Raw genomic sequence first — 20,978 nt, forward strand, 5'->3', positions numbered from 1 at the left:
TTTTCTTATTGAGCTGTAAGGAAAGATAATATCTATGGATGCTCCACCACTGGTAGATTAACCCATCAAATCAAAAACAAGTACAGGAATAAATAAAACTTTATTTACATTAAAAACAAAATACTGTGTATTATATTAAGCTGCAGGAAGCAAATGTAACAATGTATTTGGTGTGAGATGCACTCTATTCATAGATGATGATCTAATACAACAAATTTGTATAGGCAGCTGTCCCACCACCGACGAGGAAGGGACCGAATAAAGCAGCTAATGCTATGTATATCTCACTCAATAGCCTCGTCCTGTCCAATGTGATTTATAAAGGACATATTCCATTTTTAGCAATTAAAGAATGAAAAGCCTGGATAGGTTCAGTTTACGCTAAAACTTTTGCTTAAAACGTGAATCAAAGGAAAATTAACTATTTTCCAAATAATTTGGTTTAAATTTCAATGGCATAAACTGAGTATGGTGGGCAGGACCAGGATAGGTACCAGGCACCGAACCCCATTTAATCGCGCGCATTCCAAGAATACAATAATAGTTTGATTGTAATAAATACCATAAATAGACATATAGGTAATACATAGAACTTAGGTAGGTATAACTTTTGTGTAATGTTATCTCTGTTTAATTTACATATGTGTTAGTTTAGAGTAGATAGATAAAATTGCAATACCCTTAGAGGGTGTCATGTTGTGATACATTATCGATTAAGAAAATCTGTAAAACCAATGTGAAAGCAATAAAATATTATTATGCTAAAATCCACACTACCTACTGGTTTTCATACTTAAAATAATTTACGGTTTGTGGATAACGATTTTCGCATTAGCTGCTCCGAGCAACGTGACAGGAAAATCGCCGAAGAAGTAAGAGTAATGATGTGCCTGCCGTTAGAAAGGTTTCTAAAATTGCGAAATTTCTACCTACATGGAATAATTTCAGCAACCTCTCATATTTTTGCATGGGAATCGATATTTGCCATTTCCAAAATGAAAGTATTTCACGAGAAATTTTCTGAAATTTCTGAGAACTTTTCCAAATTTTAGGAAACGCAAATTGCACATCTATCTGTGAGTGAGTGCCTCTACTCGCTAGTAGGTAAGGTAAGTAACCGTCGGTGGGACAGGGACAGGACAGCGGCCACAGAGGTGGAGTTATCGTTTCTGGAAGTTGAACATGTTTAGAAGCACGAGCCCCATGACGGTGGCGGCCGCGACGCCGATCCCCGCCTTCCACCACGAGGAGTTCTCGCCGGCGAAGCTTGCGAACTGCTTCAAGTGTCTGTTGACATTATAAACTATTTATTATGTGCCTGCCTGTTCTTAAAATTACCTAAGGTCTATACCAAAAACCTAAAAAAAAAAAAAAAATTTTTTTTGCCTATGCAAAAAAAAATTGCTGCACCTCTTGTATGTAGTTGTGTGCAGTTTACAAAAACGCATTAAATAAATTACTTGAGGTGGCCAAAATTATTGAACCTTTTTAGCGTAGTAAAACTGCGTATAGGTAATACTTCACTCACACAAACAAGAGAGACTTAAGACAAGTTTTTTACCGACAGGTAGGTTGCTATGTAAATTTATTGATCATACTCATTGTAAATTTGATATTAATTTAGGACGACAAGCGCGCCCTTTATAACTAAATGTGGGTAACAGAGGAAAGTTTCTCTGCTGGCAGCAATTGTTATTTAATTTTATGAATTAAGTAGATCAAAGGTTTACGACGTAAAGTTACTATGCAATAAGTATGACCAAATTTTAAATAAAAAACATCGATTTTGTATTAAATATTAATGACATATGAATAAAATTACCTGCGTTTGCTGAATAAAATCCAAGCAGCTTGAAATTGACTGACAAAGACAATTAAAATAACAGTGTATTGTATGGTTATCTCTCGGTTACACATTTATTGACGATGACGAGGCGAAGCGAAGCAAGAAATTTCATTTGTGGGGGTTAAAATAGTATATACATTATCACCCCACCAGCTGGTAAAGACTCTTGATTGTTCAAAAACTGATAAGAAAGTTGCATTTTATTCACATGTAAGGCAAAGTTAGACCTGTACCGCTGGCTATATTTTGACCCCTAGGTTATAAAAATATTAAAGTCAATTCTGTTTTCGCTTATGAATACTTTGTTAAGATGTAAATCTTACATTTTGTTTTGTGTCATATATATAATTTGCTTTTCTAGTAATTTGTTATTTTGTGGTAATTATTTTTTATTTTGAATTATCTTGGAGAAAAAAATATTCGAGAGAAAACATGTAACTGTGTTGCATTTAGGATAGTGTTTTTAGTGTGAAAACATAGTTTGTGTCAATTACGTCCACTGCAATCTGATACTATGTCATAATATTCTAAATGACACAAAAAAAAATTAGAGTTAAAAAAAATTACTTAGGTCGAATTTAATCGTTTAAATAGGTCCATTAAATGATTTTGTGTCTTATTAAGGCATAGCTTCATAAGATATTTGATGATTTTGTTGTAACAGGCTGTCACCGTTACAAAAGAATATTAAAGATATTAGAGTTTACATCTTATTAATTTGAAATGCGGGATAAATAAGATGTATGAATTTGTGTCACTTGCATCCACTGCATAAACAAATATTACAAAAATATTATTTGCGTTCAAACGAAGCTAGCGGGCGGTCTGAATGGGCAACGGAGGCCGTGCAGGGTGGGGCTGCGGCGTGACCTTGCCGTACGCAACGCATGTTTACTTCGCCTGTGCGCCAAATTAACGCAACTTATTCAAAGAAGTTACGCAAACAACACAACAACAAGCAACAAGCAAGCAAAGAATGCGTCGAATTATCTTTTACCTATTTAAAACTCATAGATATTGTACAATGTCACCATTATGCAAAAGAACTGTAAGTACATGTTTGATTTGCGAGCGAGCTGGCAACATTGCGCAGGGAAATCTTAAAAATATCGCGTTTACGTGAACGCCACATACATTTGTGACAGTGATAGGGAAAAGGTACCACTAAAGTAAAATTTGGTTATTAATACCGTGACTTTCTTTCATTCTTTGATAAAAAAAAATTGCTATTTATGCAACAAGTGCGGAAATCATCTTTACGCACGTGTATCATACAATGTTTTACTATGCATTGTGCGAGTAAATAAAAAAACATGTCATGGCAAATAAGTTTAATTATTAAAAGGAGTGTTTTAAATCGACACGAGTTGCAAATTACCTATTCGCACGTGTATCGTACGTTTTACAGTACATATGGCCCTTTAAACTTTCGACATATGCACGGTAAGTGCTCTTTTCCGCACTAGTGCGAGAAAGTAGCACCATATGTACTGTAAAAAAAAATTGAAAACAAAAAGCACTAGTGCGGAAAAGCAGTACTTTCCGCACGATATGGCTCCGTAGGAAACGCACTTTTCGAGCACATGCATTGTAAAAAAATATATAGGACTGTATCTCCTAAACCATGCGTCGTAGCGCAAAAATAATAAAATTTTCGTTCCCCTTTATGTAACCCAAAAGTAATACATGAAAAATACAATGAAAAAAAAGAAACAAAATCTTTATAGGGCTGTATTAGCTGTATCTCCTATATCGTGCATCGTAGCGCAAAAATAATCAGATTTTCGCTCCCCTTTAAGAAGCCCCTAATTAAGATTTAAAAACGCAAAAAAGAAAAAAAAGAGGAAAAAATCTTTATAGGGCTGCATCTCCTAAACCGTGCATCGTAGCACAAAAATAATCAAATTTTCGTTCCCCTTAAGAAACCCTTAATTAAAACTTAAAAAAAAAACCAGGAAAAAAACTTTATAGAGCTATTATAGCTATATATATATAGATATCTCGGAGCGTATCGCTATGATGAATTTGAAAATACCTGGATACAAAGATCCTTGGTCTATTGTACAAATATATTCTCCTACTGAACAAGCAAATCTGGAAACAATAAGTAAATTCTACATTGATCTAAACAAAGCGATTCAAGAGCACGGTCATAAAAACCTTATAGTAATGGGAGACTGCAATGGACAAATAGGGGAAAGACGCCCAGAAGAAAATAAGATACTGGGACCATTCACATATAGCAACAAAACTAGAAGTAGAAATGGAGAATTTATTACGAACTTTGCACTAGAAAATAACCTTACCATCTTAAACACTATGTTCATGAAAAAGAAGAAAAACATGTGGACTTGGATCTCACCCGACGGTAAAACAAAAAATCAAATTGACTTCATAATGACCAACAGAAACAGTTACTTCACCAACTGTACCGTAATCAGTAAATTGAACTTTAATACTAACCACAAACTAATCAGGGCAGAACTCGTTTCAAAGCAACCAAAAAAACCTAGACCAAGACAACGCCCAGAAAACACAAACTTCGGAAAGCACCAGTTAGAACAAATAACAGCTGCTCTAAAAGACAAATTCACAGACTCCCAATCTAACACGAAAGGATTAGGGACACAAGATAAATACAACTGGATCGAAAATACCATTAAATCTCAGATACAACTCAGCGCAAATGCCAAAACCACACCGAAGAAATGGCTAACTACAAATACCACAAATCTCCTAGAAGAAAGAAACCACTTAATTAGTGCAAGAGACGCTCCAGACAGACGAAAACATTTAACGAAAATTAATAAAGAAATCAGAGAAAGTATAAGAAAGGATAGGAAACAAAGCAGAATGGAAATTATAGAAAAGTATATAAGTAAAACGGGAGGAGTCAAAAAAGCATACAAAGAGTTAAAGAATTCAATGGATTGGATCGTCAAAATAAAAAAAGACAACGGTAAATGTAAACACAACAGAACGGACATATTAGAAACAGCTACATCATATTACAAGAAACTATACGAAAATAACACAACAGAAGACGAATTTGATTTAGCAGAAAACTCAGACATTCCCAGTATTCTCCAAGCTGAAGTCGACAAAGCTATAGATAGCCAAAAATTAGACAAAGCACCAGGTCCTGATGGTATAAATAACGTTATCCTAAGACAATGCAAAGAAGTCTTAACACCAGTCCTTACAAACATATTTAACGATATTCTACACACTGAAATAATTCCCCAACAATGGACAGAATCCAACATAACCCTACTGTATAAAAAAGGAGATAAACACGAAATAGGAAATTACCGCCCTATTAGCCTGATGTCCAACATTTACAAGACATTCGCCAAGATCATTTTAAAACGGATTGAAAGAACACTAGATGAACATCAACCCATCGAGCAGGCTGGATTTCGGAAAGACTACTCGGTTATTGACCACATCCATGTAGTACGTCAAATTCTAGAGAAATACCACGAATACCAGCTCACATACTATATTGCATTCATTGACTACAGCAAAGCATTCGATTCTCTACTACATAAGAACATCTGGGAAGCATTAGGAGATCAAGGGATTGAACATAAATACATTCGACTAATCAGGAACGTATATAGGAATAGTACAGCTAGAATCCAATTAGAAAAGAAAGGCGATCCATTCAAAATAGGAAAAGGCGTCAGACAAGGAGACCCCCTATCTCCAAAACTATTCTCGGCGGTACTAGAATCAATTTTCAGACGATTAAATTGGGAAAATCTCGGGATTAATGTGGACGGTGTATCGCTGACGCATTTAAGATTTGCTGACGACATTGTGATATTCGCCGAATCACCTGACGACATAAATCGAATGATAAAAGATCTTACGTTGGAAAGCGGAAAAGTGGGTTTAAAGCTAAATCCCGAAAAGACTAAAATGATGACAAATGGAAACAAAGTCACGATACAGTTAGAAAACACCGAAATCAAGTACACTGATGAATATATATATCTGGGACAGCTCATAACACTAGAAGAACCTATGCGCAAAGAAGTAGAGAGAAGAGTTACGAACGGCTGGAAAAGATACTGGAGCTTAAAAGAAGCTATGAAAGACAAAAAACTGCACATAAACATAAAAAGTCAACTATTTAACACGTGTGTACTACCCGTCCTTATATATGGCTGCCAATCATGGAATTTAAATCAGAAAATGACCAGAAAACTCGCATCCTGTCAATACGCTATGGAAAGGAGTATGATAAATGTCAAGAAATCAGACAGACTGAGAAACCATGTCATCAGAAATAAAACAAAAACCATAGATGTAACACGGAAAATGAGGAGACTCAAATGGAAATGGGCAGGGCACATGATTAGAGGTCATGATAAATGGAGTAAGAAAGTGACAGGATGGTACCCCAGGAACAGCAAAAGGAAGAGTGGTAGACCACGAAAAAGATGGGATGATGATATTAGACAGGTGGCAGGAGCGACGTGGAACAGAGTCGCTTGGGAAAGATCGGAATGGAAAAGGTTGGAGGAGGCCTTTGCCGATTGGCAAACAGATCTACAAAAAATAAGCAAGCAGCAAATACTAGAATAAGTTTTTATGTTTATCTTTTGTTAAAATCAGTCTAATGTTACTAGGTTAAGTGGATCTGAATAAAAGGCTATATTATTATTATTATTATTATATAGATATAATATCTCCTAAACCGTGCGTGGTGGCGCAAAAATAATAAAAATTTCGTTCTCCTTTATGAAGCCCCAAAGTAATATACTAAAAACACAATGAAAAAAAAAGAAAAAAAATAACAAAAAAACTTTATAGGGCTGTATCTCCCACACCGTGCATCGTAGCGCAAAAATAATTTAAAAAATCCCTTTAAGAAACCCCTAATTAAGATTGAAAAACGCAAAAAAGAAAAAGTGGAAAAAAAAATCATTTTAGGGCTGTATCTCCTAAACCGTGCGTCGTAGCGCAAAAATAATAAAATTTTCGTTCCCCTTTACGGAACCCCAAAGTAATATACAAAAAACACAATGAAAAAAAAACAAAAAAACTTTATAGGGCTGTATCTCCTAAACCGTGCGAGGTAGCGCAAAAAGAACAAAATTTTCGTTCCCCTTTACGGAACCCCAAAATAATATACAAAAAACACAATGAAAAAAAAAAAACAAAAAAAATCTTTATAGGGCTGCATCTCCTAAACCGTGCATCGTAGCACAAAAAATAATCAAATTTTCGTTCCCCTTTAAGAAACCCTTAATTAAAACTTAAAAAAAAAACCAGGAAAAAAAACTTTATAGAGCTATTATAGCTATATATATAGATATGATATCTCCTAAACCGTGCGTGGTGGCGCAAAAATAATAAAATTTTCGTTCCCCTTTATGCAACCCATAATTTATATTTAAAAAAAAAAACGCAAAATTTAAAAAAAAAATCATTATAGGGCTGTATCTCTTAAACCATGCGTCGTAGCGCAAAAATAATTAAAAAAAAACCCCTTTAAGAAACCCGTAATTAATACTAAAAAAAAAAAAAACAAAAAAAAAACAGGAAAAAAAAACTTTATAGAGCTGTATCTCCTAAACCGTGCGTGGTACCGCAAAAACAATAAAATTTTCGTTCCCCTTTATGCAACCCATAATTTATATTTAAAAAAAAAACGCAAAATTAAAAAAAAAAATCTTTATAGGGCTGTAATTCCTAAACCATGCGTCGTAGCGCAAAAATAATAAAATTTTCTTTCCCCTTTATGCAACCCATAATTTATATTTAAAAAAAAATGCAAAATTAAAAAAAAAAACATTATAGGGCTGTATCTCTTAAACCATGCGTCGTAGCGCAAAAATAATTTAAAAAACCCCTTTAAGAAACCCGTAATTAATACTAAAAAAAAAAAAACAAAAAAAAAACCAGGAAAAAAAGCTTTATAGAGCTGTATCTCCTAAACCGTGCGTGGTACCGCAAAAATAATAAAATTTTCGTTCCCCTTTATGAAACCCCAAAGTAATATACAAAAAACACAATGTAAAAAAGAAAAAAAGAAAAAAAAACAATAAAAAAATCTTTATAGGGCTGTATCTCTTACCATGCGTCGTATCGCAAAAATAATTTAAAAAAACCCCTTTAAGAAACCCGTAATTAATACTTAAAAAAAAACAAAAAAAAAACCAGGAAAAAAAACTTTATAGAGCTGTATCTCCTAAACCGTGCGTGGTACCGCAAAAACAATAAAATTTTCGTTCCCCTTTATGCAACCCATAATTTATATTAAAAAAAAAAACGCAAAATTTTAAAAAAAAACTTTATAGGGCTGTATCTCCTAAACCATGCGTCGTAGCGCAAAAATAATAAAATTTTCGTTCCCCTTTATGAAGCCCCAAAATAATATACAAAAACACAAGAAAAAGAAAGAAAAAAATAATAACAAAAAAACTTTATAGGGTTGTATCTCCTAAACCGTGCATCGTAGCGCAAAAATAATCAATATCCGTTCCCCTTTAAGAAGCCCCTAATTAAGATTTAAAAACGCAAAAAAGAAAAAGAGAAAAAAATCATTTTAGGGCTGTATCTCCTAAACCGTGCGTCGTAGCGCAAAAATAATAAAATTTTCGTTCCCTTTTATGAAACCCCAAAGTAATAACAAAAAACGCAATGACAAAAAAAAGAAAAAAAAACAACAAAAAAAACTTTAGGGATGTATCTCCTAAACCGTGCATGGTAGCGAAAAATAATCAAATTTTCGTTCCCCTTAAGAAGCCCTTAATTAAGATTTAGAAACGTAAAAAAGAAAAAGAAAAAAATCTATATAGGGCTGTATCTCCTAAACCGTGCGTCGTAGCGCAAAAATAATCAACTTTTCGGTCCCCTTTATGTAACCATTAATTTATACAAAAAAAAAAACGCAAAAAAAAAGAGTTTTTTTTTTATAGGGCTTGATCTCCTAAACCATGCGTCGTAGCGCAAAAATAATTAAATTTTCGTTCCCCTTTATGAAACCCCAAAGTAATATACAAAAAACACAATGTAAAAAAGAAAAAAAGAAAAAAACAATAAAAAAAACTTTATAGGGCTGTATCTCCTAAACCGTGTGTCGTAGCGCAAAAATAATCAAATTTTCTTTCCTCTTTATTCAACCCTTAATTTATATTTAAAAAAAAACGCTTTCACTAAACTGCTGTAACTCGGAAACTTAGAATCCACAAAGGGGACTTTACTAAATTATGACACATATTAAAGCCTGACCAGTAATATATGATCATTGTCAAGAGGGCGCTGTTCATTCTCATGTATAGGGTGACAGTTCAGTATAGTATGAAAAAATATTGTATTTAATGAACATCATCATCAATGTAATTAATGTTGCTTGCCACGCTTAAACATAACAAAAATCACAATAAATTGCGTCTTAAAATAAACTTAAAAAGACTACTAAAAATCGAAACAAAAGTAATTTTTAAGTCGCTGTTGTGACATTCTCAATCAAAAGGTAGGTACCACTTTGTCGTTTACCATAAAGACGAAATTTGATTATATCTATACAAATAACCTGTCAGAGAAAGTGGTACCTTTTGATTAGGAACGTCACAAATGTTGGTCAGTATGAGGAGTGCAGCCTACAGTTTATTTTTAATTATATTTATATACCTACTACGGTAAGATTGATAAGACAATGTAATTATGCCTCCGAATGAAATAAATACACTGTATCGCAAAACTAAGTGGCGAGACAGCTCATAATGCCATCTCTTGGTTGGTCTTAACAAGGGTAAAGGAGATAGTGTTAAGATCTCAGTCGCCAGCTGATATTGCGGCAAGTATAATAAGCACCCCACCCGCGTAGGTACCCTTCCCCGCGCACGTCCTTCTTGCTCAATTGAGTTTTATTTTGCCAGATAGTAAAAAAACCGTGGATCAAAATGACCCAAATTATGAATGATGTCTCAATGTGGTATTATAATATTGTAGACGTAAACTTAATAATATGAATTTTTTTTTGTGGCAGATACAGGCTGTTAATTAGAAAAAATTTTTTTTTAAATAAAAGCGGTGGATGAATTTGACACAGATTTGTTTGAATAACATATAACAATGTTCTGTAAAGTACAACACTTCACTTACCGACTCTAATATTTTTTTAGGCGTTTTAGGATCAATATTAGGTATTTATTAAATGCCATTATACCCGTGGATGAAAATGACACAAAATGCGTGTGTACGTCGGAAGCCACTTTGCCTTTACAGGGAAACAAAGAATTTCGTCTCGAATATTTTTTTTACAGAATGCTGATTGAAAAAAGAAATACCTAAATTTCTACCTAAGCAAATACCTAGGATGACACAAAATATTATTTTTAGGTTTAGTATATGGTCTGGAAACTATATATAAAAAATAAGCAACATTAATATTCTTATAACCTCAGAAGTTATTGGTACAGGTCTAAGTAATCAAATGCAAATTTTGAGTTGTTTTCAGATGTTTGCTGGTCGAATTGGCTTTTAAATGACAATTTTGAATGATAAATATTTAATAACATTCATTTTGAATTGAATTGCTTTGATTTTGTTTGATATTTTACAGTAAGTAATTTTCCTTGTGTTGGCGTGGTGAAAAATTTTGTGTTTTACTCGGTGGCAAAATTTGTTTAACCCTCGTGCCTTGAAACCTTTGCAACGCTCAAGATTCCATTTTTCGAACCACTCGCTACGCTTTTGGTATCTTTCGCTACTCAATATTAGCACGAGAGGTTAAACAACAACTTTGCCCCCTTGTAAAACAAAACTATTACTATTATATATATTGTAATAATTATTATACTTCCTGCTTTACCTCGCTTCGTCTAGTCTATAAAAATACAAGGATCCAAAAAATTTGTTGGGTACCGTAAAAATCCACAAAAAACGCCTTATTTACAATTTATCCAAAAATGACACTCGTACGGAAACATCGTTAGTGCAAATGCAAACGAGCCAATATAATAAAGATAAAGAACACTACAAAGGGCGCTTGATTTATGTTCCAACTTCTAAAGTCCCGATTTATCCTTTCCGCGTTTTGCCGTGCGTGAGAAGTCGTTCGTGTAATACCTTATAAAAAAGATTTTTTAAATACATATTTCGATTCAAATTACTGGAAGCTTGAACCTAAAAGGATCGCATTGTTAACTGTGCTCAGCTTAGCTTTTATCCACATTGAAATGTGACTTACGGAAAGGCGGCCATGGTGGCGAGCTTGATGAACACGTCGCGGTGGTTCTCGCGCACGGCGAAGTCCTGCGGCGGCAGCAGCTGGTACTTGCTGCAGAACACCTCGGGCTGCAGGATGTACTCCTGCCGGACGGGGGCGTCGCTGCGGGTGCCCACGATCAGCACGGGGATGTGACTCTCGGCGAAATATTTCTGGAAAACAAGTTATACAATCAAAATGGATGACATATCTATATCGCTGGGCTTGAGTGTATCGGTACGTAACCATGAGGTGCTTGTATGTGGGTCAGCCGCATTCGAGGGAAGCCAGTGCTGTCAAACTGGTTTAACTTGGCAGATATAAAATAAAACTATGAAAACGGATTATATCGCGTATATTGAATTTATAATACATCCCGACGTTTCGAACCCTTTACAGCGTAGTTAAATGCAAGCGTAGCAAGCAATACATTAACTTCAACACAAATGTGACATGTCTTCGGACTATACTAATTGATCGTGAGAGCGCGAAACACGACTGGGGCGTGTCCGATTTAGCTTGGGCAAAAATGCTCTCGCATAACCCGGCTGTTCTCTTCTACAGGTCGCATTTCTCAACCGATTCTCGTGAAATTTGATGAGCAGGTTCGATAAAATTATATGGGTTTTTTTAAATCCAGTTTTTGGAATTTTTTCATAACGGCTGATTCGGATTAGCGACGCCTACATCTTAGAGCAACTAGTAAGAAGCAAATATTCTAGCGATGTACTCGAACGAGCGACTGGCGAACACATCAAAAACCAGACAAGTGAGACAGGCGACGTCGCAGTTGACCTCGCTGGGGTTGAGCGAGTCCGACACGCGCGCTATGGGTATCTAATACGAATTGTTTATAACTTTATACACTAGTTATCATACTCACAATGTATATCCTAGCGATGTACTCGAACAAGCGGGTGGCGGACTCATCATAAACCAAACAAGCGACATCGCAGTTGACCTCGCTGGGGTTGAGCGAGTCCGACACGCGCTATGGGCATCTAATACGAGTTGTTTATACACTAGTTATCATACTCACAATGTATATCCTAGCGATGTACTCGAACGAGCGGCTGGCGGACACATCATAAACCAAACAAGCGACATCGCAGTTGACCTCGCTGGGGTTGAGCGAGTCCGACACGCGTGCGATGGGTATCTCTTTGAGCACTAGGTTCTTCTCTTGGCCGTACACTTGGACCGTGTTGATGCAGCAGGTGTCGGTGCTGTCGCCGCTGCCGCGCTCTTGGGTTGGTTTAATTTTCTGAAATTATTAGTCACAGTTTACACCTAAGCTTAAATAATAAATAAATATTACCTATAGGACATTCAAATTTACTAAGTCCCACGGTAAGCTCTATAAGGCTTGTGATGTGGGTACTCAGACAACGATATATATAACCAAAGATAGATATAACTCCGTAATAGATGGATACAGTCTAAGGAAAAAACGTGACTCGAAAATCACGTAAATTTGATCCTCGATCAGATGGCGGTTTCGTTTGTTATTTAACAATTTTAACGCATATCAGTTAAAAAACATGGGTCAAAATCATATAAAAATAATTAATGCAAATAAAAAAAATCATTTATCCATATTTAAATACATTTTATCATATTTTTATTAATCTGCATTTTTAGTTTTAGAGTGTGTCGATAGATGGCAGTGAATTTACTGTGGTTAGAAAATTTACTATGACAGTACCGCTCTATCCTATTATATCCTCTTTGATATAAAATACAAATACTTAAATACATAAAAAACATCCATGACTCAGGAACATGGAATTTTCTACTTTTTTTTTATTACGTCTTATTAATATTTTTTAATAGTTGCTCAAAAAGTGGTACTTTTTGTGGCTGCGTAGCGTGCGAGAAGCTCAATTTCTCGAACTAGTGCTTTTTACTTTTTAGTTCCAAACTATACTTTCGAAACGCAGTTAAAATTGAATTTAGCGCGGAGCAGGTACCAGGGCCTCATGAGTTATGAGGAGGTGTCGTTGACCAACCCGCGCCGGGCCCGCGGCTCACGAGTATGAAGGTATCGCGGGCTGCGGCAGCTCGCGTATCTTAGCTGTATAGGTACTTTTGGTTTTGGTTTGGTTTGGTGGTATGATTCTACTAATGATATATTAATTTATTATTTTTTCGCAATTGTATTAAAAAACGTCGTTTACAACACGTGTGAAATGTCTTTTTACCACTAGTACCGAGGTATCTTGCCACGAGCTCGAGCACGAGCGTTTTCACACTAGTTGTAAAATGTACTATTATTGGTGGCTATGATGTTTGTTTTTGTAATATTTTTTTTGTGTGCATGTGCCTAGTTTTAAGATTTCAAACACAATGTAATATCTTCTTCTTCTTCAAGTGCCTTCTCCGTCCCAGAGGTTGGCGACCTTATGCCTATATGCCGTTCTATCCGTAGTCATGCGAATTAGTTTTTCTGTACTGTGCACGTCCAACCAGTCTCTTATGTTCCTTGTCCATGATATTCTCCTTCTGCCACGTCCTCGTTTCCCTTCAATCTTCCCTTCAATTATTAGTTTTAACAAGTCGTATTTTGCGTTTCTATATATATGTCCGAAATATGAAGCTTTCCTTTCTTTAATAGTTGTTACGACTTTCACCTTTACTCTTTCGTTACTAACTGTCGGTCCATTTTATCTTAAGCATTCTACGAATGTAATATCGTTCTTGAATAAAAATGATGATGATGAACAAATATCTGTGCTCATCGCACAAATAAATGCCCTTACCGGGATTCGAACCCAGGACCATCGGCTTCATAGGCAGGGTCACTACCCGCTAGGCCAGACCGGTCGTCAAAATGTCTCCCTACATTTGGTCAGGCCTATGGAACTCTCCGCGCGAGCTCGGATTTATACCTACGACTCGCGGTCACGGTACCAAGAGCCAGTTGGTTGCCACACGCGCTAACGCACGCACGTCACCGCGCGCTCAAATACGCCAGAGATCATACGAAAGAAATGTCTTCGCAAAATAGGTCAGCTTGTAGTGTGAGTAGATGCAAGAATACCAAAACAAATAATAAATTATCGTTTTTTACTTTTCCGACAAATGAGGAAAAGTAAGTAGACATTTTAATGTAGGTACTTACACCTACTATTATTATTTCTACGATAGTTACAAGCTACGACGTTTTAAAGATGTAGGTAATGTTTTTATGACACATTCATAGTTAGATATCTACCTAAGATACCTAAGTATTTGAAAGAAGCGTCGGCAACCCTAGCGTTGTGTCGGCGCGCGCGGTGCGGGGAGCGGCGCGTTGAAGGTCACTCCATTGTATTTTTGTGTAGGTATCAAAACGGTAGGTATTTGCGTTTTCTTTGAGAGATAAGTATCTGTTCGTAAGAACTATTATATAATCTGTGATTTGGTGGAGAAAGTTATGTAAGTAACTTAAGTCTTATGAGGGAGTAGAAGTAACGTTACACTTGCAAAACTTCCACTCTCTCTATTTTCTTTATATTTCAATTTCTAGTAACAAACTAATACCAGACAGCTGGGCCATTTTTAGGGTTCCGTACCCAGAGGGTAAAAACGGGACCCTATTACAAAGACTTCGCTGTCCGTCCGTCCGTCTGTCACCAGGCTGTATCTCATGAACCGTGATAGTTGAAATTGTCACAGATGATGTATTTATGTTGCCGCTATAACAACAAATACTAAAAACAGAATAAAAACAAATATTTAAGTGGGGCTCCCATACAACAAACGTCTCATACAGTTACATGTAATAATCACTATTGTCGGTAGATAATCTTATTTCCATATAAATTATCAGTATCTTCGTTAGGTAATCTCTTGATCAGCCATATGAAAATTATCGTTCATGTGCCTTTAGCCGTGCCATCGACGTCAGGGGAGAGATGGGTCAAACGTAAACTTATAAATAAACCCTGCCCCGAATAATCGACCTTTTGTAATCGGAAAATAAAATTGTCTTGCTTAGTAGGCAGGGGTCGGCAAACCATGGGTCGCGAGCCGCATACGGCTCCTTGAAGATACGATAACGTTTCTTAAACCTAGCAATAAATTACCACTTAAGTTCTTAGACCACTGAAAACAACTTTTACAGCTCTTTGAGATTCCTAAGACTGGCGATTTTTACTGCGGTTGGCTCTTCTTCTCCGACCGACCCTTCGCTTAGATAATCTAGTAACTATTTATAAAGTGTGGAAAAAATAATGGGCCCTGGAGGGAAAGTGCCTTAAAACCTTAAGTTAACTCATTCTAATTAAAGGAAACATTCTTTTTTTTTTAATGAAACATAACTGCATTCAAAAATTTTTTTAAACGAATTTAAAAAAATCTTTGAATGCAGTTATGTTTCTTATTTGTCTCGCCCGGGAATCGAACCGACTAAGGGTCGGTTGCACCAACTGTTTGTCATCGTTAAAGAGTTCGCTAAATTGTATTGTATGGAAAGTTTCATAGTGAACCGCCGCGGCGCGCCGGGTGACGTTGATCAGTCTTTCAAGTGCAACTGGTACTAAAAATTCCAAAAATAAACGCTCGCTATTTTATTCTATTTCTCCAGGAAACATTAGGTCTTACAATCGTCTGTCTTACAAAACATCCATAAAATCGAATATTTAGTACTCAAGAATATTTTTAGACAAGCGAAATTGAAGAAAAAAAACCGGCCAAGTGAGAGTCGGACTCGCGCACCGAGGGTTCCGTAGTTTTTAGTATTTGTTGTTATAGCGGTATCATCTGTGAAAATTTCAACTGTCTAGCTATCACGGTTCATAAGATACAGCCTGGTGACAGACGGACAGCGGAGTCTTAGTAATAGGGTCCCGTTTTTACCCTTTGGGTACGGAACCCTAATAAAAATCTTTGAATGCAGTTTTGTTTATTTTTTTAAATAAAAAAATGTTTCCTTTAAGTAAAATGAGCTAACTTAAGGTTTAAAAGGCACTTTTCCTCCAGGGACCATACCACCCATACATTCTTCCCTCCCTGTATATTATACTATGTAACATTCCCAGACAGCTTCCAAGCAAAGGGCATTTAGAAACAGTTCTGATCTAAACTTTTATAGACAATTGTTAGAGTTAGACCAAGATAACTCTGCGGCGATTTTGACAGCACAGACTGCAAGTGTATGATGTAGAAGTTTAACGTTTAAAATAACGCTTGCATTGTCTGGGCTATCAAAATCGCTGTACTTATCTTGGTCTAACCTTCGTATGTACACAGTTATACAATAAATAAATATTCTATTCTATTCTAACTCTACACATACATTTCGAAAGACATTGCAATGTGATAATGACCTTATGTGCGATGCCAAGGAAGCTCCGGCAAATGGCAGTTTTCCCGCACGCCCTCGGGCCGATGACGTGACATTGGTACACGTTGCGGCTCGACTGTTTCTTGGCAATGTCCACCTTCTTCTCGCGGGTTACTGAAACAGACGTTACGTCAGCTAGATACAACAACTGTAACTAATAAACAGTTTAAAATATACCTTACTTTCTATGACACACAATTCAAATTACAATAATATGCTTGGCTACAGTTTGTTCATCTTTTCAACTAATTTCCACCATAGTTCACATCCGGTATAATACCCGAGTATTATGACCTTGGTTGTAATTAGATCATCATTTGAAACTGGACTGGCTAAAAATTAGACTAGGTAGCACGATCGCGTTTTGCGCATTCCTCCTTCCTAGCAAATATTTAATTGGAAGTTTGAGACGAGGTTTATGTCAGACATAAAAACGATCGTACTATTTTACAAACATAGTAATATGTTACTACAAATTTTATATTAAAGAAAAAAATGGAAAAAGTTACACTTCCGGCAGGATTTGAACCCGCAACCTCCAAAACAACCTCTAAGGCTTCCGTAGCTCAATTGGTTAAGAGCAACGCATGGATTGCGGAGGTTGCGGGTTCAAATCCTGCCGGAAGTGCAACTTTTTCCATTTTTTCCTTTAATATAAAATTTGGAGTATCGCTCGCAGACGTATCTGCATGTTAAAAAATTGATTGTAGTAATATGTTATCAGATTAGAAATATATTTTTACGTTATAATTTTGCGTTATAATGCATATAAAAATATTTAAAATAATATTTGAGCCTATATACGTCCCACTGCTGGGCACAGGCCTCTATAAAATACTTAACGCAAAAAATCTTACCTACACATAAAACAATTCGCCCGTCATCGTAAATAGCAAAAAAAAAAACAATATGCATAATGATCAGGCGATTATGTCATGGAAACATTTAGTTTGTTATGTGTGCTTAGCACGAAGATAGAATACATTTAACAACCTAAATTGTTTTTTAGATATCTTACGTCATTGCCAAGGTCGTATCCAAACTGTAATCTTATGCGTAATGAGATGGTTTTATTGCAAGTTTTACTTACTATGTATTGCAGCTTTTTGTGACTCGTTTTCGAGAAAGTTAAAGCCCAAGTAGGCTAAATAGGCACTTGTGTTCTGTAGATCCATAAGCGTCATCAGTGTCCAGCGACACATCCAGCCTTGCAGCGTCAGGTATCCCTAATAAATAAATAAACAATAATGTAGGTATTATTAAGTACCTAAAGTTGTAGCAGTTAATGTAAGTAGGTAAACTTGTACGTTTAGAGGATCAGAATTTTGGATGTGTATAATTTTCAACCAAAAGGGTACTTATTGTTGATTGTCAAAAAGGCGTTATTTCCATATTACTATAATGTTAAAAGGGCATACTTTTCATATCGAAAATATCTTTAAGGGGCCTTAATAGCTATAATTAGCTTCTATGAGAATTTTATTTAATATTACAAGTTTCAAGTGGAAGAATCACAGCAATTTGTAGTCAACACAGGGAATCCCTGAGATTTAAACATTAACAAACCTTTTCATTTGTAGGTACGGTGTATCTCAAATTGTGCCAAGGGATTCTAGGGCAGCTGGAAAACACATTTTTCAATTCAGTTGGATTGAGCATGCCATCCTTATCCCTGTCGTACTTTTCAAACAGTTGCGTCAAGAACTGTTGGCCTTTGTATGAAAGCTCAGATGTACAACCAGACGGTACTTTGATGCTGAAAATGTATTAAAAAACACAATCAATTTTGTGGCTGGCTAAGTGAGAAAATTACAAATAATTAATTAAATGTTTTATTTTGTAGGTACCTATCTTGCACAAGTAGAAGTCTATGGTTTTCTTTATATTAAACTGAACTCCATTGCTATACATTTATTGGAATTTCAGTTTGATTTGAACAAATCAAGTCTTTATTGAAGAAAAACAAAAGAGATTCAATCTTTTGTTTAGAAAACATTGAGTGAAAGAAATGTCATTATTGACATGTAACTTACTTTGCATACAAATAGCTGTGCATCAATTCTAAGGATTCATCATATCCAAACTTGCGGAGAACTGTCCAAGTTGTCTCATTCCTTCCCCTTTGTATAAAGAGGCAATGTAAAAATATAAAGCCTTTCATTGTAATACAATCATTCTCTATACCCCCAGCAATGTTCTGGGCAATTACAGATTTTACTTCATCTAAAACCTAGAAGGGAAAAAATTTTTTTTTGTAGAATAATATTATTATTAAGTCAGCAAATACATATAGCACCCTTAAGAAGTTTACACGTTTATAAATAGCTTTATATTTGTGACAAAAACGTTATGTATGTTTATTTATTTCACTTTATAAAATTTACACATTTTCGTTTACTATAAGCATCAAATACATGCATACTTATTTGAATAATAACAATAGTTTGTAAGATGCAATGATTTGTAACAATGTTAAATGCAGGAACCCACTAGTAGACCGAGAGGAATTATTTTTATTTAAAACAAAATTGGATGGCATAGGCATTTTTTGTCTCACCTGTAATTGCAGTGGAGTATCAAAGCATTTCCTTTGGAATAATGTAATCTCATAATCATCCATAAGTCCGTCACCATCTAGATCACAGATCTTGAATATTCTCGAGAGGGCCTTTTTACACTTTTCTGTCAGCTAGAAAAACGAAATATCACGATTCACACTTTTGACAATGAAAGTGGTACTTGACCTAGTCTACTGGCAATAGAACTAAAATTAAATACCATGATTAGTTGCTAGGGCACACAATTTTTTTTTATATAAATTGTTTAGTTTTGGGTTTCTAGTGTATTTATTGATATGTAAATATGTATAAATCTATCTTAGATGATTTCCAGCCTTAGCAAGTTGATAGATATTTTAACTCCCCTTGTAGTATGAATATAATAGTTACCTCTTGTTCCTCAATAGAATAAATGGGTGTGATAGGGTGTAGCACCGCTTTTTGTGCATTGTAGAACATTTCTGAGACATTTGTTAGTGTTTTTGCTGAGCATTCTATGCAACGATCCACTTCTGGATATTCTTCAGCTATGTCCCATATGTGCTAAAAATAAATAGATATATTTTAATTATAACTAATATAAATTATAAAACAATCTTTCCATTTCATATGACAAATATAGGTACTTTATATGCCCACATTCGTGTTGATTTAGCATTTCCCGATACACCCCTGAACCCCCTATTTAATCCTATTAGGGGATGAATTTATAAAAGCACTGGAATTCTTACTTTCTAATAGGTATATTGTGTTCCTACGAATTTCAAGTCCCTACTCAAATTCCGGGCGCCCTGTACACTCTTGGCAGCGGTCCGTCATGAGTGAGCTACGAGCGGTCGGGTTGAGCTGGAGCGAGGCCAGAAGGGTCGCTGAAGATAGGAAGGAGTGGCGCGAGCTTGTGAAGGCCCTTAGCACCTCTGGGGTGCCATAGGACAACAACAACAACAACTCAAATTATTCCATGTACAAACTTTCAACCCCCTTAGGGGAAGAATTTTTAGAAATGCGAAAATTACTTTTCTTGTGTTTTAATATAGAGCCTTCTTATGAGATTTCAAATCCCACACTCAAAAATATATTTGATCCCCATACAAACTTTCAACCCCCTTAGGATATATATTTTCAATAATGCTGAAATAAGTATTCTTATATTTTAATAAAATACCTTTTTACGAAGTTTCAAATTCCTAGCTTAAAATAAAAATTGAACCCCATACCAACCCATTTTTAACCCCCTTAGTTTTTCTCAAAATCGCTTCTTATCTCTTGTACACATTATAAATGTAGCCTGGTGTGCAAATTTCATCTTTCTAGCTTTTGTAGTTTCGGCTCTGCATTGATTAATCAGTCAGTCAGAATAATACTCACATCAATAACAGAGTAGTCAATCAAATCTATCTTGTTCCCAACAAGAATAACTGGCTTCCTGTGGTCGTCTGGACAGTTTTCCCTTACAAACGGTAACCAGTATGAAGCAATCTTATTAAGTGTTTCTTGTTTTTCAACCGAAAACACTATGCATATTACATGTGCCTTTTCTATTTCTTCACCAATTTGTTCTAATGATTGTTCAGCCACTGAAAAAACAAAAAAAATGCCTTAATTTGGCTCAAGTTGTTTGTTGTTGCTAGGAGCAGGAATACGAAAATTTCAATAAAACTACTTACTGCAGATATCCACAATGTTGGTTGGCACTTGTTCTGGGGTGACATCAGCGGGAATTGTGATTTCTTCAGCTTTAGGTGGTACATGTTCTGAGAATTCTTCAGTCACCAAAGAAAGAATAAGCGAAGTTTTTCCCACTCCAGGTTCTCCAAGCAAGAGAATGCGAACCGTACGGGGTAAAGACTCGAATACCATTACGAAACGTTAATTATCAATTTGTCAGCACATAATTATTATAAACTTCCACGAAAATAATTGCTGATATTATGTAAACAATTTTAATAATTTTTATTCTAACCGGAATCACAATTCTGACCTTTCAGAAATTGACTTAAGCCACAGACAAAAAACCAAAAT

General features: G+C 35.5%; 1 protein-coding gene across 2 annotated transcripts; it reads right to left on the reverse strand.

The window, feature by feature from the left end:
- Positions 1-81: 81 nt before the first annotated feature.
- On the reverse strand, positions 82-20,970 carry LOC134742066 (mitochondrial Rho GTPase). Of its 2 annotated transcripts, XM_063674995.1 has the most exons (12): positions 20,624-20,970; positions 20,325-20,533; positions 19,347-19,499; positions 18,956-19,087; positions 18,432-18,628; positions 17,965-18,154; positions 17,489-17,624; positions 16,382-16,512; positions 12,112-12,336; positions 11,055-11,245; positions 1,823-1,861; positions 82-1,287 (listed from the first exon to the last, which is right to left on the reverse strand). In XM_063674995.1, the coding sequence occupies exons 1-12, from the start codon at positions 20,814-20,816 to the stop codon at positions 1,161-1,163; spliced, it is 1,923 nt and encodes a 640-aa protein (XP_063531065.1). In that variant the 5' UTR covers positions 20,817-20,970; the 3' UTR covers positions 82-1,160. The 2 variants fall into 2 exon arrangements, with proteins under 2 accessions (XP_063531065.1, XP_063531066.1); XM_063674996.1 differs by lacking the exon at positions 1,823-1,861 and having other exon boundaries at positions 20,624-20,969.
- Positions 20,971-20,978: the final 8 nt, after the last annotated feature.

This window comes from Cydia strobilella, chromosome 6 (genome assembly GCF_947568885.1).
Source record: "Cydia strobilella chromosome 6, ilCydStro3.1, whole genome shotgun sequence".
Lineage (NCBI taxonomy): Eukaryota > Metazoa > Arthropoda > Insecta > Lepidoptera > Tortricidae > Cydia > Cydia strobilella.

Coding starts and splice junctions, on each gene's coding strand:
- LOC134742066 (XM_063674995.1), bottom strand. CDS start 20,816: ATGGTATTCGAGTCTTTACCCCGTACGGTTCGCATTCTCTTGCTTGGA. Junction 17,625..17,964: donor CCGTACCTACAAATGAAAAG/GTTTGTTAATGT, acceptor TTTATTTATTAG/GGATACCTGACGCTGCAAGG. Junction 1,288..1,822: donor ATTTTATTCAGCAAACGCAG/GTAATTTTATTC, acceptor TAATGTCAACAG/ACACTTGAAGCAGTTCGCAA.